General features: G+C 43.8%; 1 protein-coding gene across 8 annotated transcripts in view; it reads right to left on the reverse strand.

Moving 5' to 3' along the window:
* The window catches only part of Nedd4l (NEDD4 like E3 ubiquitin protein ligase), a 320,155-nt gene that overhangs the window by 129,120 nt on the left and 173,188 nt on the right, over positions 1-17,847 (reverse strand). For 5 of the 8 annotated variants that reach the window (XM_041639326.1, XM_041639327.1, XM_041639328.1 and 2 more), the window contains 3 exons: positions 10,669-10,750; positions 8,056-8,094; positions 5,662-5,715 (listed from right to left, as the gene is read on the reverse strand). In XM_041639326.1, the coding sequence (XP_041495260.1) occupies positions 5,662-5,715; positions 8,056-8,094; positions 10,669-10,750 (175 nt within the window). Of the gene's footprint in view, positions 1-1,004; positions 1,193-5,661; positions 5,716-8,055; positions 8,095-8,906; positions 8,924-10,668; positions 10,751-12,954; positions 13,067-17,847 lie in introns of those variants that run through there. The other 3 variants (XM_041639332.1, XM_041639333.1, XM_041639330.1) reach the window with 3 other exon arrangements.

Below are 17,847 nucleotides of genomic sequence, written 5' to 3' on the forward strand. Positions count from 1 at the left end.
TCAAATCACCAGAGACACTTCCAAACACAAGTCAATAAAGATCCACAGTACTCTAGGATACCAACACAGCTACCTACTTTAAAAAGACAAGGTATACTGAAACCCAAACAGAAAGGCCCACAGGCATCTCCTGATCATAGCCTAAAACTATCAATCACATGAAAGAGGATGTTCCTGGAGAAAACACTCAATGAGTGACTGGTTACAGTTCCACAAGCGGCCGCGCCATCATGGGCTGGGCAGTGAGCAGCTGCCCTCTGTACTCCATTTCACCGAAAGGCAGTGAGCACGCATGCACGTGCAGTGAAGCCAGAATCTGCTCTAAGGAGTCTGTTTCCGCAGCTGGAGACAGGGCACTATCCCCTAAGCATCCTTGGCTTAGACACTCAAGTGGGCTGTGCTAAGTTACGCTGCTGTGAACCAAGGCCCCACCACAACTTTCTCTACTGCCAATCTGCCCACAAAACACACATCTTCTACTGTCCCCAAATTAGAAATAACCTACTGGCACGAAAACCAAAACAATCAATTTTACAATGAGGACTAATGATAAGGAAGAATCAAGTACGTACTTGGTTAAGAGGCTCAAATGCCTCTCTCCCCAGCAGCCTTTCAGCTTTATCTGAGTGGTGTCAGGGGCCATATTTGCAAACAAGGTTTCGAATCACTGCCAACATCAGCACATTTAGACACTGACTTGCTGTATAGCAGACTATCTTTAAGAAATAAATTTTTAAAATTCTTCCATTCTAAACTAAACTAAAAATGGTATGTATTAAGATTAGGATCCCCAAACAGGCGGAGCGTCTTACGTCAAAGACCTACAGAAAAAGTATTTTCTGGAAGGCTATGAGCTTCAGGGACTGCTACCAAAACACTGCGATCCACTGACTTCAACAGGAAGGATATTCCTTCATCGGAGAATTGGGCTGCAAAATAACCAAGCTTCCTGTGTTGGCCCGGTCCCCTTCTGAGCCACTCTAACACGTGTACCTGCCACTTACCCGAGCACCAGCTCCAGGGGGTCCAGGACTCTTGGGAGTCTCCTCTTGGTTCTGGGGAGCTTCTTCTGGTCCCCGAGTCACAAGAATTCGGAAATGCTGCTGCCCTGCATTTTGATCCTGCCTGATCTTGAACATGCATCCTGGACTCTGCGGGGATCTCTCTGAATTTGTCCTGCGGATCTCCGGGACCATCCTACTGGTCCGAGGAGATGCCTCTGGGGTCCCTCGGTCTTCGGTGGGGCTCACCCGGCCTGCTCGGGGTTGGGTGGGGTATGAGGTGCTCCTCTCCAGCCGAATGCGTGGATACCTCACCAACCTGTCCCCCTTAGTGCCAGTGAAGCCAAAGTTGAAGTCACCGCCCAGCCCCAGAGCTCCTTGCTGGGGCTGTTGCAGCTGAAAGACAAAGCAACGCTTTCCGGAGCTCCCAGAAGCGTCTGGAACATGCTGGAGGGACCAGCGTCTGGGTTCTGCTTGGCCATCCGGGCCGAAGGGCAGCAGCCGCACCTGGCGCACATCGGCACTGGAGGCTCTGTGCTGGATGCGCAGGCCTGGGGTGGCCTCCTCTGTATCCTCAGGCAAGCGGGGACACTGACCACGGTGATCACAAGTGCCATTGATCAGGGTCCCGGGATCCCAGGCTGCCCTTGGAGGGGAGCTTCCAGGAGTGTCCACTGGAGAGGGCTCCGATGAGCTAATCTGAGCCGAGACCCTTGTGGCCGCGGCCTGGTCTCCGAGGTCAGCCTGGGCACTCGGGGGCCTGTCGTCAGGGCCCTCGGGTGGCCCGCAGCTGTCTGTGGCGCCGTCTGCGGCCTTGCGCTGCAGAGAGATCTGCACTGAGGAGCTCCGTGTGGGCCTGGTGTCCACCCCAGTCAGGAGCTGCGGTATGAACATGGATGAGCTGCGCTTGAGAGCACCCACGCCCTCCTGCAGGCCACCGTCCTCCCCTGTGCTCTGGGTGAAGGGGTGCGGGCTGCTTCTCCGTGGCAGCGTGTGGAATGCCATGAAAAAGTCCTCTTCTCTCTCCTGGTCTAGAATCTCAGACTCGGGGGCCGTATTGCTGCGTCCAGAGCCAAAATGAAACCGAAGCCGATGGGCCATGGTGACCAGGGGGGCCAGGAGGGAGAGAGCGAGCGACAACACGCCCAGCAATGCCAGAAGTCAAAACCCAAAGACACCAACTCCAAGAAAAAGTGTCCCATCTGCCAAACTGTTAGCACTGCGGCACCAAGAGCGACAGATAGCAGAAATAGCCCAAGTGGCAAGCAGCATTCCAGGCATGATTGGATAAGAGCAAAAAGCTCTCATCTAGTCTGTGACAGAGGGTAGGATGGCCAGAGACACATGACCACCGGCTCCCCCTCCAATGCCAGCTTCTGGACTTAGTGAAGTTTCCCCTCTCTTGCGGGTCCCCCCCCCCCTCCCCACCCAACAGCAAGAGCCTGAAACAGCACCTTCCCAGCTGCTGCTGTTCTGTCAGAAAGGGGCGGCCCAGCAGGGAGCTCGGGCAGCTGACTGAGGCAGCAAACACACTCACAGCTATGCCGCTGTAAATCTGACCCATCACACTCACAGGGAAATGCTTTCCCAACTACCACAAGCACTAGGTCTCTCTCCTGTTGACGCGGGGGAGCCTGCAAGAAGCACAGGCACTCAAAGGTATGTCCTCCACCTCCCTGCTACACCAAAGAACAAGTAAAACAGAGCTTGGCTGCGGGGCGAACCTTCTCAAGCATCAAATGTTCTGTTTCTGTTATGATATCACTACACTGCCACGAGGGAATGCAAAGTAATAAAATGTACTATAAATACGATTACACACCCTACGGAATTCGTGTCCCTTTAATGGGAAATAATTAGACCATGATCTACAAGTAACAAAATAGCCAAGGGAAGGCACAGGGGGCACAACACGGCACTGCCAGCTGTGAGCCTGGTCCAGCTCTTACTATTTACTATAAACATTCTGCATTTAAAGGGGTGTGTGTGCCACATATAATATGATCACCAGAAACAGCAGTTAACAGAGAAAAGAAACCCAGCTGGAGAAAACAAATCTCTCTCATAACTCTCCCCCCCCCCACGTGAGCGCGCGTGCGCGCGCGCACACACACACACACACACACACACACACACACACAGAGAGAGAGAGAGAGAGAGAGAGAACTGAAGAGCAGTGTATGTGGGCTTAGTAGTAATTTAACTTAAAAACATACAGAAGAAAGGCCTGGAGCTGTTTTCCCGGGAGAACACATCAGGATCACCACAGTTGGGTCACAGACCTAAAAATCTTGCCGTCTGCAATGGGCCAGGAAAAAAAAAAAATCTAAGAACTAAAAGTGAATGCCCAAAAAATTGTCAGCGGAGATCCATAATGAACCTGGAAATACTCTCTGCATTTTAAATATACTCTTTCCTATGATCCAGAAACACCAGTTCCTTAACAAAGAGATTTGTTTAGGTGGGACTTAAAAAAAAAAAAAAGCCAGGAGGGGAAAGAGTGAGAAAAACTTATTTTAAAATCGACAAAGCATGTCTTTGTAAACTGCTCTGGAGCAGAGGGTGTGGTGGATTAACCCCGTGTTTACACACACGAACCTGTTTCCTAAATGCACAGAGTTCTGAATGGCAAAAATAAGCTCTGTGAGACTTAGAGTCTAGTCTGCTCGATGCCAGAACTTCCAAGTAGACTCCAGTCACGTATTGTGTCGGCTGGATTAACAGGCAACAAAGGGGAAAGGCCACCACCAGCAACACTGGCAATCTATGCATGGTAGCTGCACCAGCAGACAGCTCGGGCTAAGACAAAGCAGGACATGTAAAATAGGACCACTCGGTTTTTAAAGTACTCTGTAGTCAGAGCCTCCTTTTGGTTTGGAAATACCTTTCTTACCCACAGCAAGGTCACGCAACTGCAAGCATTATGTTAGAGCACACAAATGGGGAATACAAAGACAGGAAATATCTTTTAGTAAGAGAGCACGAAGAGGCACTTTCTCTTCAAGTCTGACCATTGTTTCATTTTAAAACGATTATCCTCCTAAAATCAGAGGTAAGTATCGGTCTATGGAGGCTCTGTCCCTGCAGACTTACTGTTTGCGTTATTTCAATGAATGTCACCAGTTCAGTTACCAGCTCGTGCTAGATCAGAGTATGAGAGGCAGGAACTACACTGAGCAATTCACACAAGAGTTACTCAGTGCCCCTAGCGATCACTCCCACAAGCCACGTACCATGTCAACAAAGCCACCACGATCCATATTTATAACTGGAAAGATGCTGGGCTAGGAGGTACAATCTGTTAGCCTTCCATTTGGGAGACTAAAGGCGAGCGCGTCAGATTATATCCGCCCACAAATTCTTTATTAAGGGTAGAGGTTCTGGCTATTCCCCAGCATAAGCTGACATTGAGATGCCCAGGTGCTGGACCCCGTGTGCCCCCGATCAGCATTTAATCATATTCGGACTCTGAAGCAGAGCTGTTTCATCCTTAATAACAGCGGAGCGCGGAACTTTGTCTCAAGAATCCTCTTGACGATACTTTCTGTCAACCTCAAGCTAGTCTACAATGTATGGAGTCTCAATTGAATTCTGTAGAAAGATGAGGTCAAGAACACACATTCCTTTTAGGCAGGGCAGCAAACAGGAGTATAATCAATCAAGCGCCCTGAATTTTATTCCCACTTCTCAGGGTGCTTTCAAGACTTACACATAACTTGATCATGTTCATTTTTCAAAGCTGGGACATGAGGCCCATGGGAATTTGATGTAAACATTCTAGTTACTTAGGAGAACGCTAGGCTAGCATGATGTCTCAGTCGACAGAAGCCCTTGTCATGCAAACAGTCACCTGTGTCCCTGGAACGTACAGAGAAGTGGAAGGAGGGAACCAACTCTACAAAGCTGTCCTCTGGTCATCATACATGCGCTTTATATTCTATGTCAATTACAGATATATTATAGATCTAAATATAAAATGTTTGCTGTATCAGTTATCTTCGAGCATGTATTTGGGATTCCTTATTTTGCTTTTGGTGGGTTTTATTTCATGTATGGGTTTCTTATTTTTACTGAATAGGGAATGGAGCCTCACATATGACAGGCAAGAAATCTGCCACAGAGCCACACCTCCAGCTCTTATGCTCGTCCTTTGAAATGACTTTCTAAGGTTTTTTCCTAAGGTATCACTGTTTGACTTCAACAGTAAAGGAGATTTGCTTTAACTATACACTGTGAATTAGACTTTTGCTTCCTCAGAGACAATCGCCATAGAGTTGTCCGTGAACTCACTGTGGCATGCTAAGCCTGAGGAACATTGTAAATGGCCACAAGCCTTGGTTACAGGATTGATGACATTCTCACAGATGCACCTTCGCATCTGAGTTCCCTACACAAAGCATAATGAGGCCTTTGGGATGAGCCTCATAGTCATAGGTGACTTTTATCAATAATAACTATAAAAAATATACATACCCAAAAAAAATTTCTGTCCGAGCAACACACCAATATTTGCCAGTATTGAGAGCTTGAACAGTGAGACCAAAAACAGTGTTTTGGAGGCATGTGCACTGCTGTGAATGACCTGGAAGATCTCAAAGGTACCACTCGAAAAAAATCAGTTCTTAGGAAAAGAAAGCAAAACTCAAAACCAAGGACTTACCAATCTGTTCTCATCAAATACTTCAAACAGGAGCCTATGATTAGATGGATTTACCTAAAAGGGACAGAAACCATATTTAAATATCAACAGGTATCATTTTAAATTTGATCTAAGAGACAGGAAGAATCAAGAATCACACTGGACTCTACTGTATAATAATGACTGACCTGCTTATCTGCTACTATTCTACCCCAAATATCTAGGCATACCAGAAAAAGGCAGTATCTTTATTGTTGTTTCTTAGCAGTCTTAAAGGAGCTCCAATCTCTTCTACAAAGCTACCCTCATATCTGCAGATCAAGGCCTTATGCTCATTGGCCTAATGAAGGTAATGATGAACACACAAACAGCTATATGCCATTGTGCCCCACCTCCAACTATTATTTCCTGAACTACTAACACTTTATGGTCTCATTTTATTCTCCCAACAACTCAACAGTGTGTAACTATCACTTCATTTTCACACAGAAATCACTGAGCCCAAGTGGGTGGTGAAGCAATTTACCCAGGAGCACACAAGCCAGTATATTGAGCAATCAGGACTTGCCCTGGGTTAGGGCAAAGTCACAGCCCTGAGAGTTGTCAGTGTTTGTTTGTTTCTTTCTCTTTACCCCAACTCACCCAAATAACCTGTGTTTCATCATGTGGACTCAGGTGCCACTGACTACCTTACCAATCCTGCCGGACATGGTATCAGATATTGCTACTGACACACTCGCCTATCGATCAGGGAAGAAAAGCGTACATGGAACGGACTTCTCCAGGAGACTGTGAATGTTTGGTGTCCTCAAGTTCTCAAAGTGAGTGGCAACGGCAGGCATGTGAGTTGGGTCTTATGCTAGGCTTGGGCTCCCCATGGAACATGGGATGAAATTATATTTGGTTGTAGCACAGAGAGCTCATGTGCTCAACTTGAGCTCCTGGCCCCGTGTCTGCAGACAGCTTTGCAACAGAACAAGCAGATGGATGGATGGCTGTTCATCAGCTCTGCCAAAGGCTGCACACCTATCAGAAATGCATCAATAGTCTACAGTAGAGATGGGCATGCAATAGGCATTTGTTAAGAAACTGTGCGGGGAATAAAGCAAAGATCTTTAAAAAAAAAAAAAAGAAAAAGAGAAACAAATATGCCTATAGGTAAGACTTATAGACAAAGCTTTATATATAATAAAATTCATACAATGTGGTTCAAATGGAAGGAGAGCAAATGATTTAGCTCCCCAAGAAACTGCTTGTTATATCTGAGCACTAATAAAGATCTAGTAACACTTCTCAGCCATCAACAGCTTTTCAGCCCTTCCCCAGCTTATCTAAACTGTATCTGGTAGAGGCTGAACATGGGATCTACCAAGTGTTAAAACCTCAGAGCCATGTTTCAGCTTTGAACATAACAGAAAACAGATGCAGGGAAAGTCATCCAAGTTTGCAGCACAGAAAATCCTACCATGACTGAAAGAAGCCAGGGCTGTGCGCCTGGCTCTTAGCATGCAGTCACTAGAAGGCCTAAGCTGGAGCAGTTTGGAGGTGAGTCTTTCTTAGCATCCCGGGTGTACAGACAACTCAAATTTTCAATTTTAAAGGGAAACTCCTTCTTCTCTTCCAATTAAATGGCTGAGGGGCTTGATGCTTCCAAATATTTGCTAGCAAACACCAGCAAGCACCGGTCTCCATCAATCCACAGAATCCCCTTCAGAATCCAGCTGTTCTAAACAAGGGGTGCCGGAGGCTGAGGAAACGTTCTTCTAATCGGTGGTATTGAATGTAATTGTACACATTAGATCTCCGAATTAGAAATCTTTCCCTTCTATCCTGAGCATAACTGGTAATTTTCTGTCTTTTGTGGGGAGGCAGTGCTGGAGCTCAAACCCAGGGTCTCCAGAATACTAGGGAAGTACTCTGCCACTGAGCTACCCCTGTCCTCATCACTGGCAATTAGTGATGCTTCCTTTTAATTATCTCTCTACTCTGGATGCAGTTCATAATCCGCATCACATAGAAATCATACGGCTACTGTTTTAAATTGCACTGTCTTTTTGCCTTTCTTTTCCTTCAAATTTTATTTTTTAAAGGTTGCAAAACAAACAAGCTCAGAACTGGAATTAACCGGACTCCAAAGTCTGATTTTTATATTTAAATATTATATTTAAAGAAAAGTTTTATCTGAAAAACAGAACATGATATCTTGACAACCTTTTCTATCTCTCCTCTACAAATGAAACCTTCACAGATTTTCAAAATTTGGGACATATCCTGAGTCTACCGAACCCAAACATTTCCTGTCTTAAGAGAAATTTCTTACTTTTAAAATGCTATCTAGTTTTCTTTCCATGAGTCTATTTTGATATATCAATCTAGGTATGAATAATATTACTACAAAATGAAAGAAAAACTTACTCTAAAATAAAACTCTTCGTTCCACTTCGGGTTCAGCGTCTGGAAGAGAGAGAATTCTGTGATCTTCAGCTGTGCTGGAGCTGTTACTAATACAACACAAGCTTTTCATATTTGTGCAAACAATTTCCTCATAAAAGCGATTTTCAAAATGGCAATAAAAGCAACATTTAGTCAATTATCTGAGACTATTCTATAAACCCAAATTGGATGGAGGAGAGACTATATTTATGAAAGTCATGACTCATGACTATGAAACCATAAATTGCACGAGCTCACCCGAAGGAAAAATGCTGGGACTTACCGACAAAGAGCCACGAGAAACAAAAGTCCCCTTTAGAGAATGACATTAAAAAGGATTTACTCTGTCAAGAAGGACGTACACTTTGTTGATTCCCCTCTACCTGCTACAAGTGTGTGTTGACAGAGGAGAGGCTGAAGGTTCTCATTACTTACATCATCGTCGATATTTAAAGAATATTTTCACAGAGAACAATATTGAGGAGATTTTAACACATGCACACACACTATAAAGAAAACTGTATTTTTTTCTTTTCCCTAAAGCAATCATTTAAAAGATATCCTTTGATCCCCTTCATTCACATATCATTCACCTTAACTACGTATCCTGCAAGAACACAGCAACGATATTCTGGTGTTGAGCTTGAACTAAACAGTCTTCTAATTTAACATGAAGTACTTTCTATGAAGGAACACATATATATACATCACACACAACCAACACACATCACTCATACAACACAGATTTGTACAGGCATAAAAGTCAGAAACACAACCTGTAAAAACAACCTATAAAATTCTGAAAATGAAAAGTTGTTCGCCAACATATTTACCTTTTAACAGGGGAGAGAGAAATACCCAGCTTACTAAACCACACATGCAGAACAGCACTGTGGCAATGATCAATTGACATCGATTAAAAAATAACAACCCCCAACTCCAGAGAACCCCCACCCTGAATGACCACACTTTGGAGGTATGAACAGAACTGAGATGGAACTGGGGGTGGCGAATGCTCCCCTTTAGAACTGGAAGACAGCTACATGGAACGAAACAGATGGTGTTGCCAGGCAGGCCAGGGACAAAAGGAAACCACAAAGCAAAAGGAGCAGGGACACAGGTAGAGGAAGCGTGAGCTCTCCCACAAGCACCGCACAGTCCAGCACCACACAGCACAACACAGCAATACTAACCAGGAACCGGGCCGCGAGAATGGAGACACTCCCTCCAGCTGGCAAAGGGAGGGAGAAGCAGGGCTGTCACTCCGAATGAAAGACATTGTAATACCGTAGTCACTGGCATGGGTTCTTGGCTCTAGCCCAGCAGGGGACCAGGCCCCTGACTGCAGTTCTGACTAGAGACCCCAGCTTCAATCGGAACAGAACAAGTGCCAGTGCCTAACACTGGGAACAATGGCCTCCCTCCTCATAGGCGGCCTCCCACTAATCTCTACACTGGCTTGTTTGCAAACAGGTTTCACTGCTGGTTTTCAATGCCAGGTGAAGGACACTGTTTCCTACATAAAATGACCTGATTGTGCCGTAGATCTTAAGTGTCTCCATAGCAGCAGGAAAGATACAATCTTTTTAAAACCATCATGGAATCAGAAAACATTTCATAGAAAACGATATGTGTGTGTGTGTGTGTGTGTGTGTGTGTGTGTGTGTGTAGGGGAGGATAATAATAACTCAAACAACTCCAAAACACAAATATAGTATTCTTGGTAGAAAACATGAAAATTTAACAAAGCCCCATCCCCATCCTTGCCCAAGATATACAGATGAAGTATCCCTATATTTTTTATATATAAACAAAAACGTAGCGGTGAGTGAATTTAGACATTATTATTATTATCATTATCATTATTATTATGCAGGGATCTCAGTCAGTAAGATGCTCGCTGTGAAAGTGTGCAGGGCTAAGTGGGAGTCCCAGCACCCATGTAAGCAGTGGGCAGAGCAGTTCACAGCACCTGTCATGCCAACACCCAGTGTGGCAGAGATAGCAGGTAGGGGATCCTGGGACTTGCTGGCCTGCTTATCTACTCAAGCCAGAGAATTCTGGTGTAGTGACAGACCCTGCCTCAAAATAGAGGGGATGAATGATTAAGCAAGACACTTGATATTTGCCTCTGGCCTCCGCACATACATGCTTATTTCTCCTTCCACATGAATATGCACAACACACACACACAACAGGAAAAGACACACACATGTATAATTTTACTATTAACACATCCTGTGTATTTCTGCTTCCTCAAGAACCAGTTATTTCACAAATCAAACCATTCCTCTTTTGCCTGCCAAGTCCACCATCCATTTCATTAAATAAACTTTATGAAAACTATTAAGTTAAGCAGAATAATTTGTTTGGTTATATGTGTTGTAAGGAAAAAAAAACTTTATAGAGCTAACTCAGGTAAAACATGGAAAAGTTTTGGACAATGGGCGATTTTTAGACGTAATATTAGAGTCACTTAAAATAAAAATATTGCTATCTTATTTTTAAAACATAAATTTCTACAGAGCCAAAATACAAAATGTAATTGGGTTAAATTATGACTTATATGAATTTCATAAAAGTTTGCCAACCTACCTTTTTAATTGTCTTTGTTTGAACCAAAGCAAGTTCTCTATTCTCATCCGCTACATACAATGACAGCTTCACATATGGGTCACTGCAAGGAAATAGCTCAGGTTTAATGGTACTATACTTTTTTCATTAAAAACAAACAAGCAAACAAAAGCAGCAAAATGGAATGAAACTGTAAACACCAGGTAATGCCCCAGCTAATATTTAAATCCATACACTAAGCAGCATATTTTGATAAATGTTCCTGCCAAATAGGCCAAATTAAATAACACAGAAACACACAAAAAAGCAGTGTTCTAACTTTAAAGATGATCTTTCCAATAATCAACTCAAAATAATTAAAGCTGTCATCACTTTCAGACTTTTGACAGATTTTTGGACCGATTATTAGGATTAATGTAATAATAATATTATTATTATTTTCAGAGAGATTATTAGTTTATTTGCTTCCACAAATAAACACATATCAAGAAAACGTAAGTTTACAACCCATTTATATTCTCATTTCTATCATGTGGGTAAATTATTTTTCTTCTAGTGGAGATAAAACTATAATTATTCACCCAAACCATGAGAGATAAAATAAACCAACATTTCAGAACTAAACATTGGAGCCTAGGAAATTCAATGGTTATCCAAAGACAGATACTGGAAAAAAAATCTAAATTAAATTTTCCGTTTTCTGACTACAAGTCCTTGCACATATTTCAGTCTTTACCTTGAGAAGCCGCATCCTCCAGCAAGGGAAGTATTGAAAAGTGTAAACTAATGTAGACCACCTACTTAGAGTGCCAACCCACTCAGATTCTCTAGTGTTTCTAACCCAAATGCCCCAAGTTACCCAGGTTTTCATTCTTGAAAAATTGGGGTGGGGACAGTCAGATAGCTCAGCTGGTAAAGAACCTGCCTTGTAAGTCTAAAGGACCCAAGTTCAATTCCTGGTACCCACATAAAAGTGGAAGGAGAGAGATGACTCCACAAGGTTATCTTTTTATCTCCACACAAATGGCTCCACATCACACACACACACACACACACACACACACACACACCATGGAAAAATAACCTGTATGCAGGGATTTCTTATCTGTTACTCTCCAGAATCCAGAAAACACAAAAGGTTTCTTACATATTCACCTTTCTGGTTTTACTTATCTAATTACCTATACCTGCTAATTTATTTCTATCACTCTACTGTGCCAGTTTCAAGCCAAACTGAGATATATGTTATTCAGTTGGCCAGAGTGATATACTAACCAAACCCTAGAACTTATAAGAAGTTTGAGGCCTGAGGATGGAAAGAGAGACCATCTTAGAGATGACACCCCCACAACACACACAACAGAAAGAGTTATCCTTAAGTGGCTATCCCAACAGCAATTAAACCTTATTTTACAAATTCCAAAGTATTCTCAAAGATTACAGAAAATGCTTCAAAATGCTGAGAGTACATTAATTCTATATGGTATCTTCAACAACAAGGGTATGTCATAAACCCTTCATAAAAGGCTTGCAGGAAGAATATAGTCAAGAGAGACAGTACATAAAACACAGGCCGGGAGATGCTTCAGTGGGTGAAGCGCTTGCTGTGCAAGCACGAGGGCCTGAATTCAGATCCCTAGAACCCAGTAAAAGTTGAGTGTGGAGGCACATCCGGGTGGCAGAGATAGGCCTTTCTCAGCTCACTGGCCAGCCAGCATAACCAAATCATCATCCGCATCCTCCTGATAATAACAGTATGTATTATTAATACTATTAATAGTATTATATCATAATACTAATAATAAAAAAGCAAGAAGCAATTGAGGAAGACAATGTGATCCTCTGGTCCCTATACGCACCTGAAGGGGGTAATTGAATCCACAAACCCGCCCACATTCACTCACACATACACCTTCTACTCCCTACACACACAAAACCAAAGGTCTGTAAAATATTAGTATACAGAAAAAGTTATTTGCCAATCTTACCTTTGTTCATAAATAGAAAGCTTGCCTTGGAGAAGGAACATTTAATTAGATAAATCCACTTTTTACCAAGACACAGCATCAGAAAGACAGCCGCCAAGAGCCAGCACCCACCCCCTGCACAGGGCCCCAAAAACACCTTCCCTTGGAGGTCTCTGATCTGCAGCGTGGGTCAAATTTGCCTTTTTGGTCAGTACTGTTCCTTAGTCTTAGTCTATCAGACTCTGAGAGGGATTGCTGGACCCCATGGCTGAAGCCAAACTCAGCCTGAAGAGAGAACCCACAAGTTACATTTCTAGAAAATTCCCAGCTGCAGAGTTACCTGGTGCAGGAACCACACTTGGAAAACCAGTGTTCTAAGTGGTATCTGAAAAGAACATTTTCCAGCAGGAGACTTTATTTCCTTTCTTGTCTAGCCACCGGTCTACTGCTTTGAAAGCTCCTGATGCCTGCACTCAGTCTTGAGAACAGGCTTCTGGTGTAGTGGATGAGGGAGTGCAAACTCTCACAGGTAACCCCACACACTCCACAGAATACCATAAACTGCTGTGTTTTCAGATTTTACATCCCTCTGCCATTACAGTTGGCTACTATGTAACTAACCACAACCAGGACGCAGCTAAGCCTCACCTTAATAGAACAGCTGTTCTTCCCCTGGTGATTTATTCACCTTGGGTTATCTTCCCTGACTGGTGGGTGGGGTCTCTGATCTTGGGACAGTGTCTTCCAGCTGCAATGAGGAAGGAATGCCTGTGCGCGTACTGACTGAAGTGCTCGAGATACGACAGACCCTATGAAATATTGACCGAGGAACTTCCGGGTGCACGATTCAGCCTTAAGGGAGCCAAAGGCCAAGGGGCTGGAGCAGGCTAAAGGTCAGTGTGGTACAAGTCCAGGGCTGGGGAAAACAATAACTAGTCTAGTTGACTTTGGGGCAGCCCTTCCCATTCTGCTGGGGCTTAACCACGCTCAACGTCGGGCTACTCACGAATGAGGTAGGATGGCGATTCCTAACTCACAGTGCAATAGACTGAACATCACTACTGGTCAGCACAGTGCCCAACAGTACATATGCCCCTGACGCAACAGCTGCTCTCTTAGGAGAGATTTGGGGTTTTCTGGATGCTTCTATTTCCCACGTGTGCTGATTGTTGACCGGGTTGATGCTGATTTGCCACATACTTTGCACTGGGTGTGCCAACCACAACTTGATAGGTATTCCACGCTTCCTTGTTATTCATTCCCACAGGCACCTGGGTAAGATGCTCACAGTAGCCATCGTATTCAAATCAGCCCAGTCCTGGTTCCTAGTTTACAGCTCTGGTGACTAAGCACAGCTCAGGGCTAGCATTAACAGAAATCTGTAAGAAGCTCAGGCCACAAATTGTAGGCCCCTGGAAAAGGAGTGAGAGTCTGCACATCTTTGAAACAGTGGGCTGATCTAGTTAAACATTCCTTCCCCAGGAGAAGCTTTCTATTTCACTGACAAAAAGCCAACTATAACCTCCCTCCTTTTAGCCCCTTTTAAGGAGCCAAGAAATTGGTGCTAGAATTCAAGCCATCTCCTATTGACTGTGAGTGTATTCCATGCCACGTGAGGAGTAAGCCCCAGACTCCGCAGGCCCTGTCCCTGCTCCACCTGCTTGGATATCATTCGTGTACAAAAGAAGGTAAAAATCACTTTACAGATGTGAGTCACACAAGGGGCTACAAAAAATCAATGCTAGCAGACAGGGATGCTGAAACAGAAAGCAGAGCCACCAGGAACTGTCAAATGTCACTGAAAAGTAGACCTGTTCACTCATGAGAGTGCATATCAGAGACCTTGCTCGCAGTCCATTCTGATTTTTTCAAACTTCCCAGAGAAAGGGCTTTTTCAACAGCCATCTTCCCCAAGCTCAACATGGATCCGAGCGCTGGGAATTCTGGGCCTCTACACTACGAGAGACCAGCTCTTGAGCCTATGTGTTGTTGATAGTGTCAAGGAGAGGGCCTCTGGATCTGTACAGACCTCAACTGGATTTAAATAATTAAGAGATGCGAATCATTCTTGGGGTCTCATTTTCCAACACCCCTTCCCCACATCGCCAGAGGCAAAGATCCTGTTCATGACATCACTCTTCACGGAGAGGTGGACATTGGCCTGTCTGGTTTTCCCTGTTACTCAATCCTCCAGGACACTCTGGACAAGGACCTTGAGTCATAGCACGTCGCTGGTGGGGTATTACCTGACCAGCTCCACTCACTCGCGGCAAGCCGCATTCTTTCCTACCTGTATTTACTTGTTTTTATTAGAATAAATAATCCTGACTGAGAACCACATATTTTCCAGGGGGCAGGGCAGGCAGGGGCTGACTTTAACGGGCCACATATTCAAGGCAAATTACATCCAGAGTGGAAGACAGGTCTCTCCTACCGAGGCTGAACATCAGAAACTTGAAAATGGTCCATACTCTGAAGGAAGTTATCATTCCTCTTTGGGAAAGGAAGGTTGTGGATGCCGCAGTGGACACTTGTAGGAAAAGTATGACTTTGTTCCCTACCAACACAGCACACAGGCCTAATGACTACAGCACACGGCATGCCATGTTTACTTTGACTGCCTGGCACACTATGACTTACCCATCCCAGATGGCGTCACCGAAAAGCCCCTTTCTTGTTCTTTCCCACATCTACTCTCAGGGTTATACACTTATTTAGAGCCTCAATAAAGAAATCACACTTATAGAAACACTTCAGAGTAAGGGGAAATACCTAGAAAGTGTGACAATAAATAAAACCCACAAACGCATGCAACAACTCAAGCTTTTATAACAGATTATGTAAGCCTGAAGAAAGTTAACACATTGTTAGATGGAAACATTTCAACGCTCTGCCTCCAGAAGGACAAGTTATTGCAAGTTCCCTGGATAAGAGCATGGCAGGAGTAGCCAGGGCATCCGAAGAGCTGATGGATGCCCTTTGACTCCTATTTACCCCTGGTGACTGACCCCACGGGCACTGAGATGTCAGATACCCCACATGCTCATCAAAGCTTCACATAGAATAAGAAAATATTAGAAGCCCACTCTACCCAATTAGGGAAACAAATAAATTATGCTATAACCAGGGAACCAGATTATAAGCAATTAAAATCATATTTTCAAAGATATTTTAAAATAAAAAAATATGACATATAACATTAAGGATTAAGCATGATCTAAAAATGTGCCTTAAATTTATAAAATATACAAGTAACTGAGAAAAAAACTAACAAAAATGTCAAAAATCATATGCTTTAGATACTAGGCATGTGATTTATATTTATCTCTTTCCTTATGGCTGTTTTTGTTGTTTGCTGTTTCCCCAAATTTTCTGTTGTGAACAAGTATTACTTTTACAAGTGCAAAAAATGTCGTGACAACGCCAATTACAGCTGCACATATGGTTCAGCTCAGATATATGCCAGTGACCAGAGACCTCAATGTCCAAACAGCCCCTCACATTGCTTTTAAACCTAGAAAACGACCTTAAATGCACGACCATGAGGGACTTTTAAAGAATGCTGTACACATGCCAGCCCTCGGGTCTGAACAAACAGAGGTGAGGTATATATTGAAATTTGTCACTGTCGCTAATACAGGCAGTACGTGACTCTTATACGTGATTTTAACAAGTATGAGAAGAGTGGATTAGATTACAGTCACATTCATTCCCACGTTGTTCCGAAGCAGATGTAAAGGGATGCGAAAACTTTACGTCTTGGGCATAAACTGTGACGCTACCCTCAATACACCCTTTGAAACAAAACTTTGGGCACAACTGTGTTGTTTGGAGAAAGTAGTGATTTAGTGCATTAAAGACCCTTCTAAGTCACCGTCTGGGAATCCCTGGCTGAGACTGTCTCCCTCCCTATAAGCAATCTTGCCACTTGCAATCAGTCACTTGGGGTCCCACACCTGGGTCATGGAAACTCCTGAGCACGAGAAGCCCCCTGCACATGTGGCTATCTATCAAAGGCACAGACACTCCTCATTCCACTTGTCGGGACATCAGGTGGCTTGAGAGAATATCAGTGGTAGGAGAGCTCGTTAGGGGGCAACTCACTCAAGACCGATACCTGTTTGTCTTCTGCACAGTCAACACTGTCCAGGAACGCAGCTGAAAGAGAAAACTGCCCCTGGGTGTTGCTGGAATATGCACCTCTCTGTCAAAGGAAATGGGAGTGCTGTGGCCACCTCTACCAGCATTCTTCTGTAAGTAGAATTTCATTTTGCTGTTGTTGCTAAGAATGTTTCCAATACATGAATGGAGTTAAAGAGAGAAAACTAATCATGAGGCCACAGAGCCAGAAGCTTAGATGTTTTTGGAGATTATTCCAAAGAGACTCTGAATGTCCAGTATGTACAAAAGGCTGTGGTGGACACCAAGGTGGAGGAAGGGAGTCAAGGTAAGCAGAAGCAGATGCTGTCTCCTTCCTAGAAGCCAGAGTGAACGAGATACTCACATACAAGCACACACATACATACTGAGTCCACAGGAAAAAGTTACAAACACAAACGCACGCGTGAGTATGCAGAGGCACACACCATCACTAATCCTCCCACTTTCAAAAAGCATGATTCTAGCATGCCTAATCCATGGATGAAGAGAAGAAAGGGGGGGCAAGATTCTGAACTTTGTTCTACTTCCCAAACCCACATTTTGCCCAGTACACATCTGAGGGTGCAATTCTATCTCCTACAGCACCCCAAAAAGCCAAAGATTAAAACACGGCTTCTTGGAGAAGACTGGGTTACAATTATCTGTAACTCCAGTTCCAGAGGATTTGATGCTGTCCTCTGACTTCTGCGGGCATTGCACACACGTGGGGCACAGACATGAATGCAACACACGTATGCATGTAAAGTAAAAATAAATCTTTGAAACAAAGAAAACCAAAAAGATTTTAAAAAGCTGGAGACAATTATAGGCAGTGCATATACACACACTTATATTAAATACAATGTGCTACATACACACGCATTCACAAATACTCTTTATAGCCATTAGAATTATACCGATAACAAGGTTGACAGTCACTTGTTCTTTGTTTTAAGATTGAAACGCTCTCTAATACCACCACTGCGGAAGGAGACAAACTACTGCAGGAACACATCCAGCTATAAAGAGTGTCATCCTGCTGCACTGTTTTCTAAGTGTCATGCAGCGGCACTATCCAGGAATACAAACGTGC

Source organism: Microtus oregoni, unplaced genomic scaffold, assembly GCF_018167655.1.
Source record: "Microtus oregoni isolate MIOR12 unplaced genomic scaffold, Mior012 000057F_ref0000458, whole genome shotgun sequence".
In the NCBI taxonomy this organism is placed as follows: Eukaryota; Metazoa; Chordata; class Mammalia; order Rodentia; family Cricetidae; genus Microtus; species Microtus oregoni.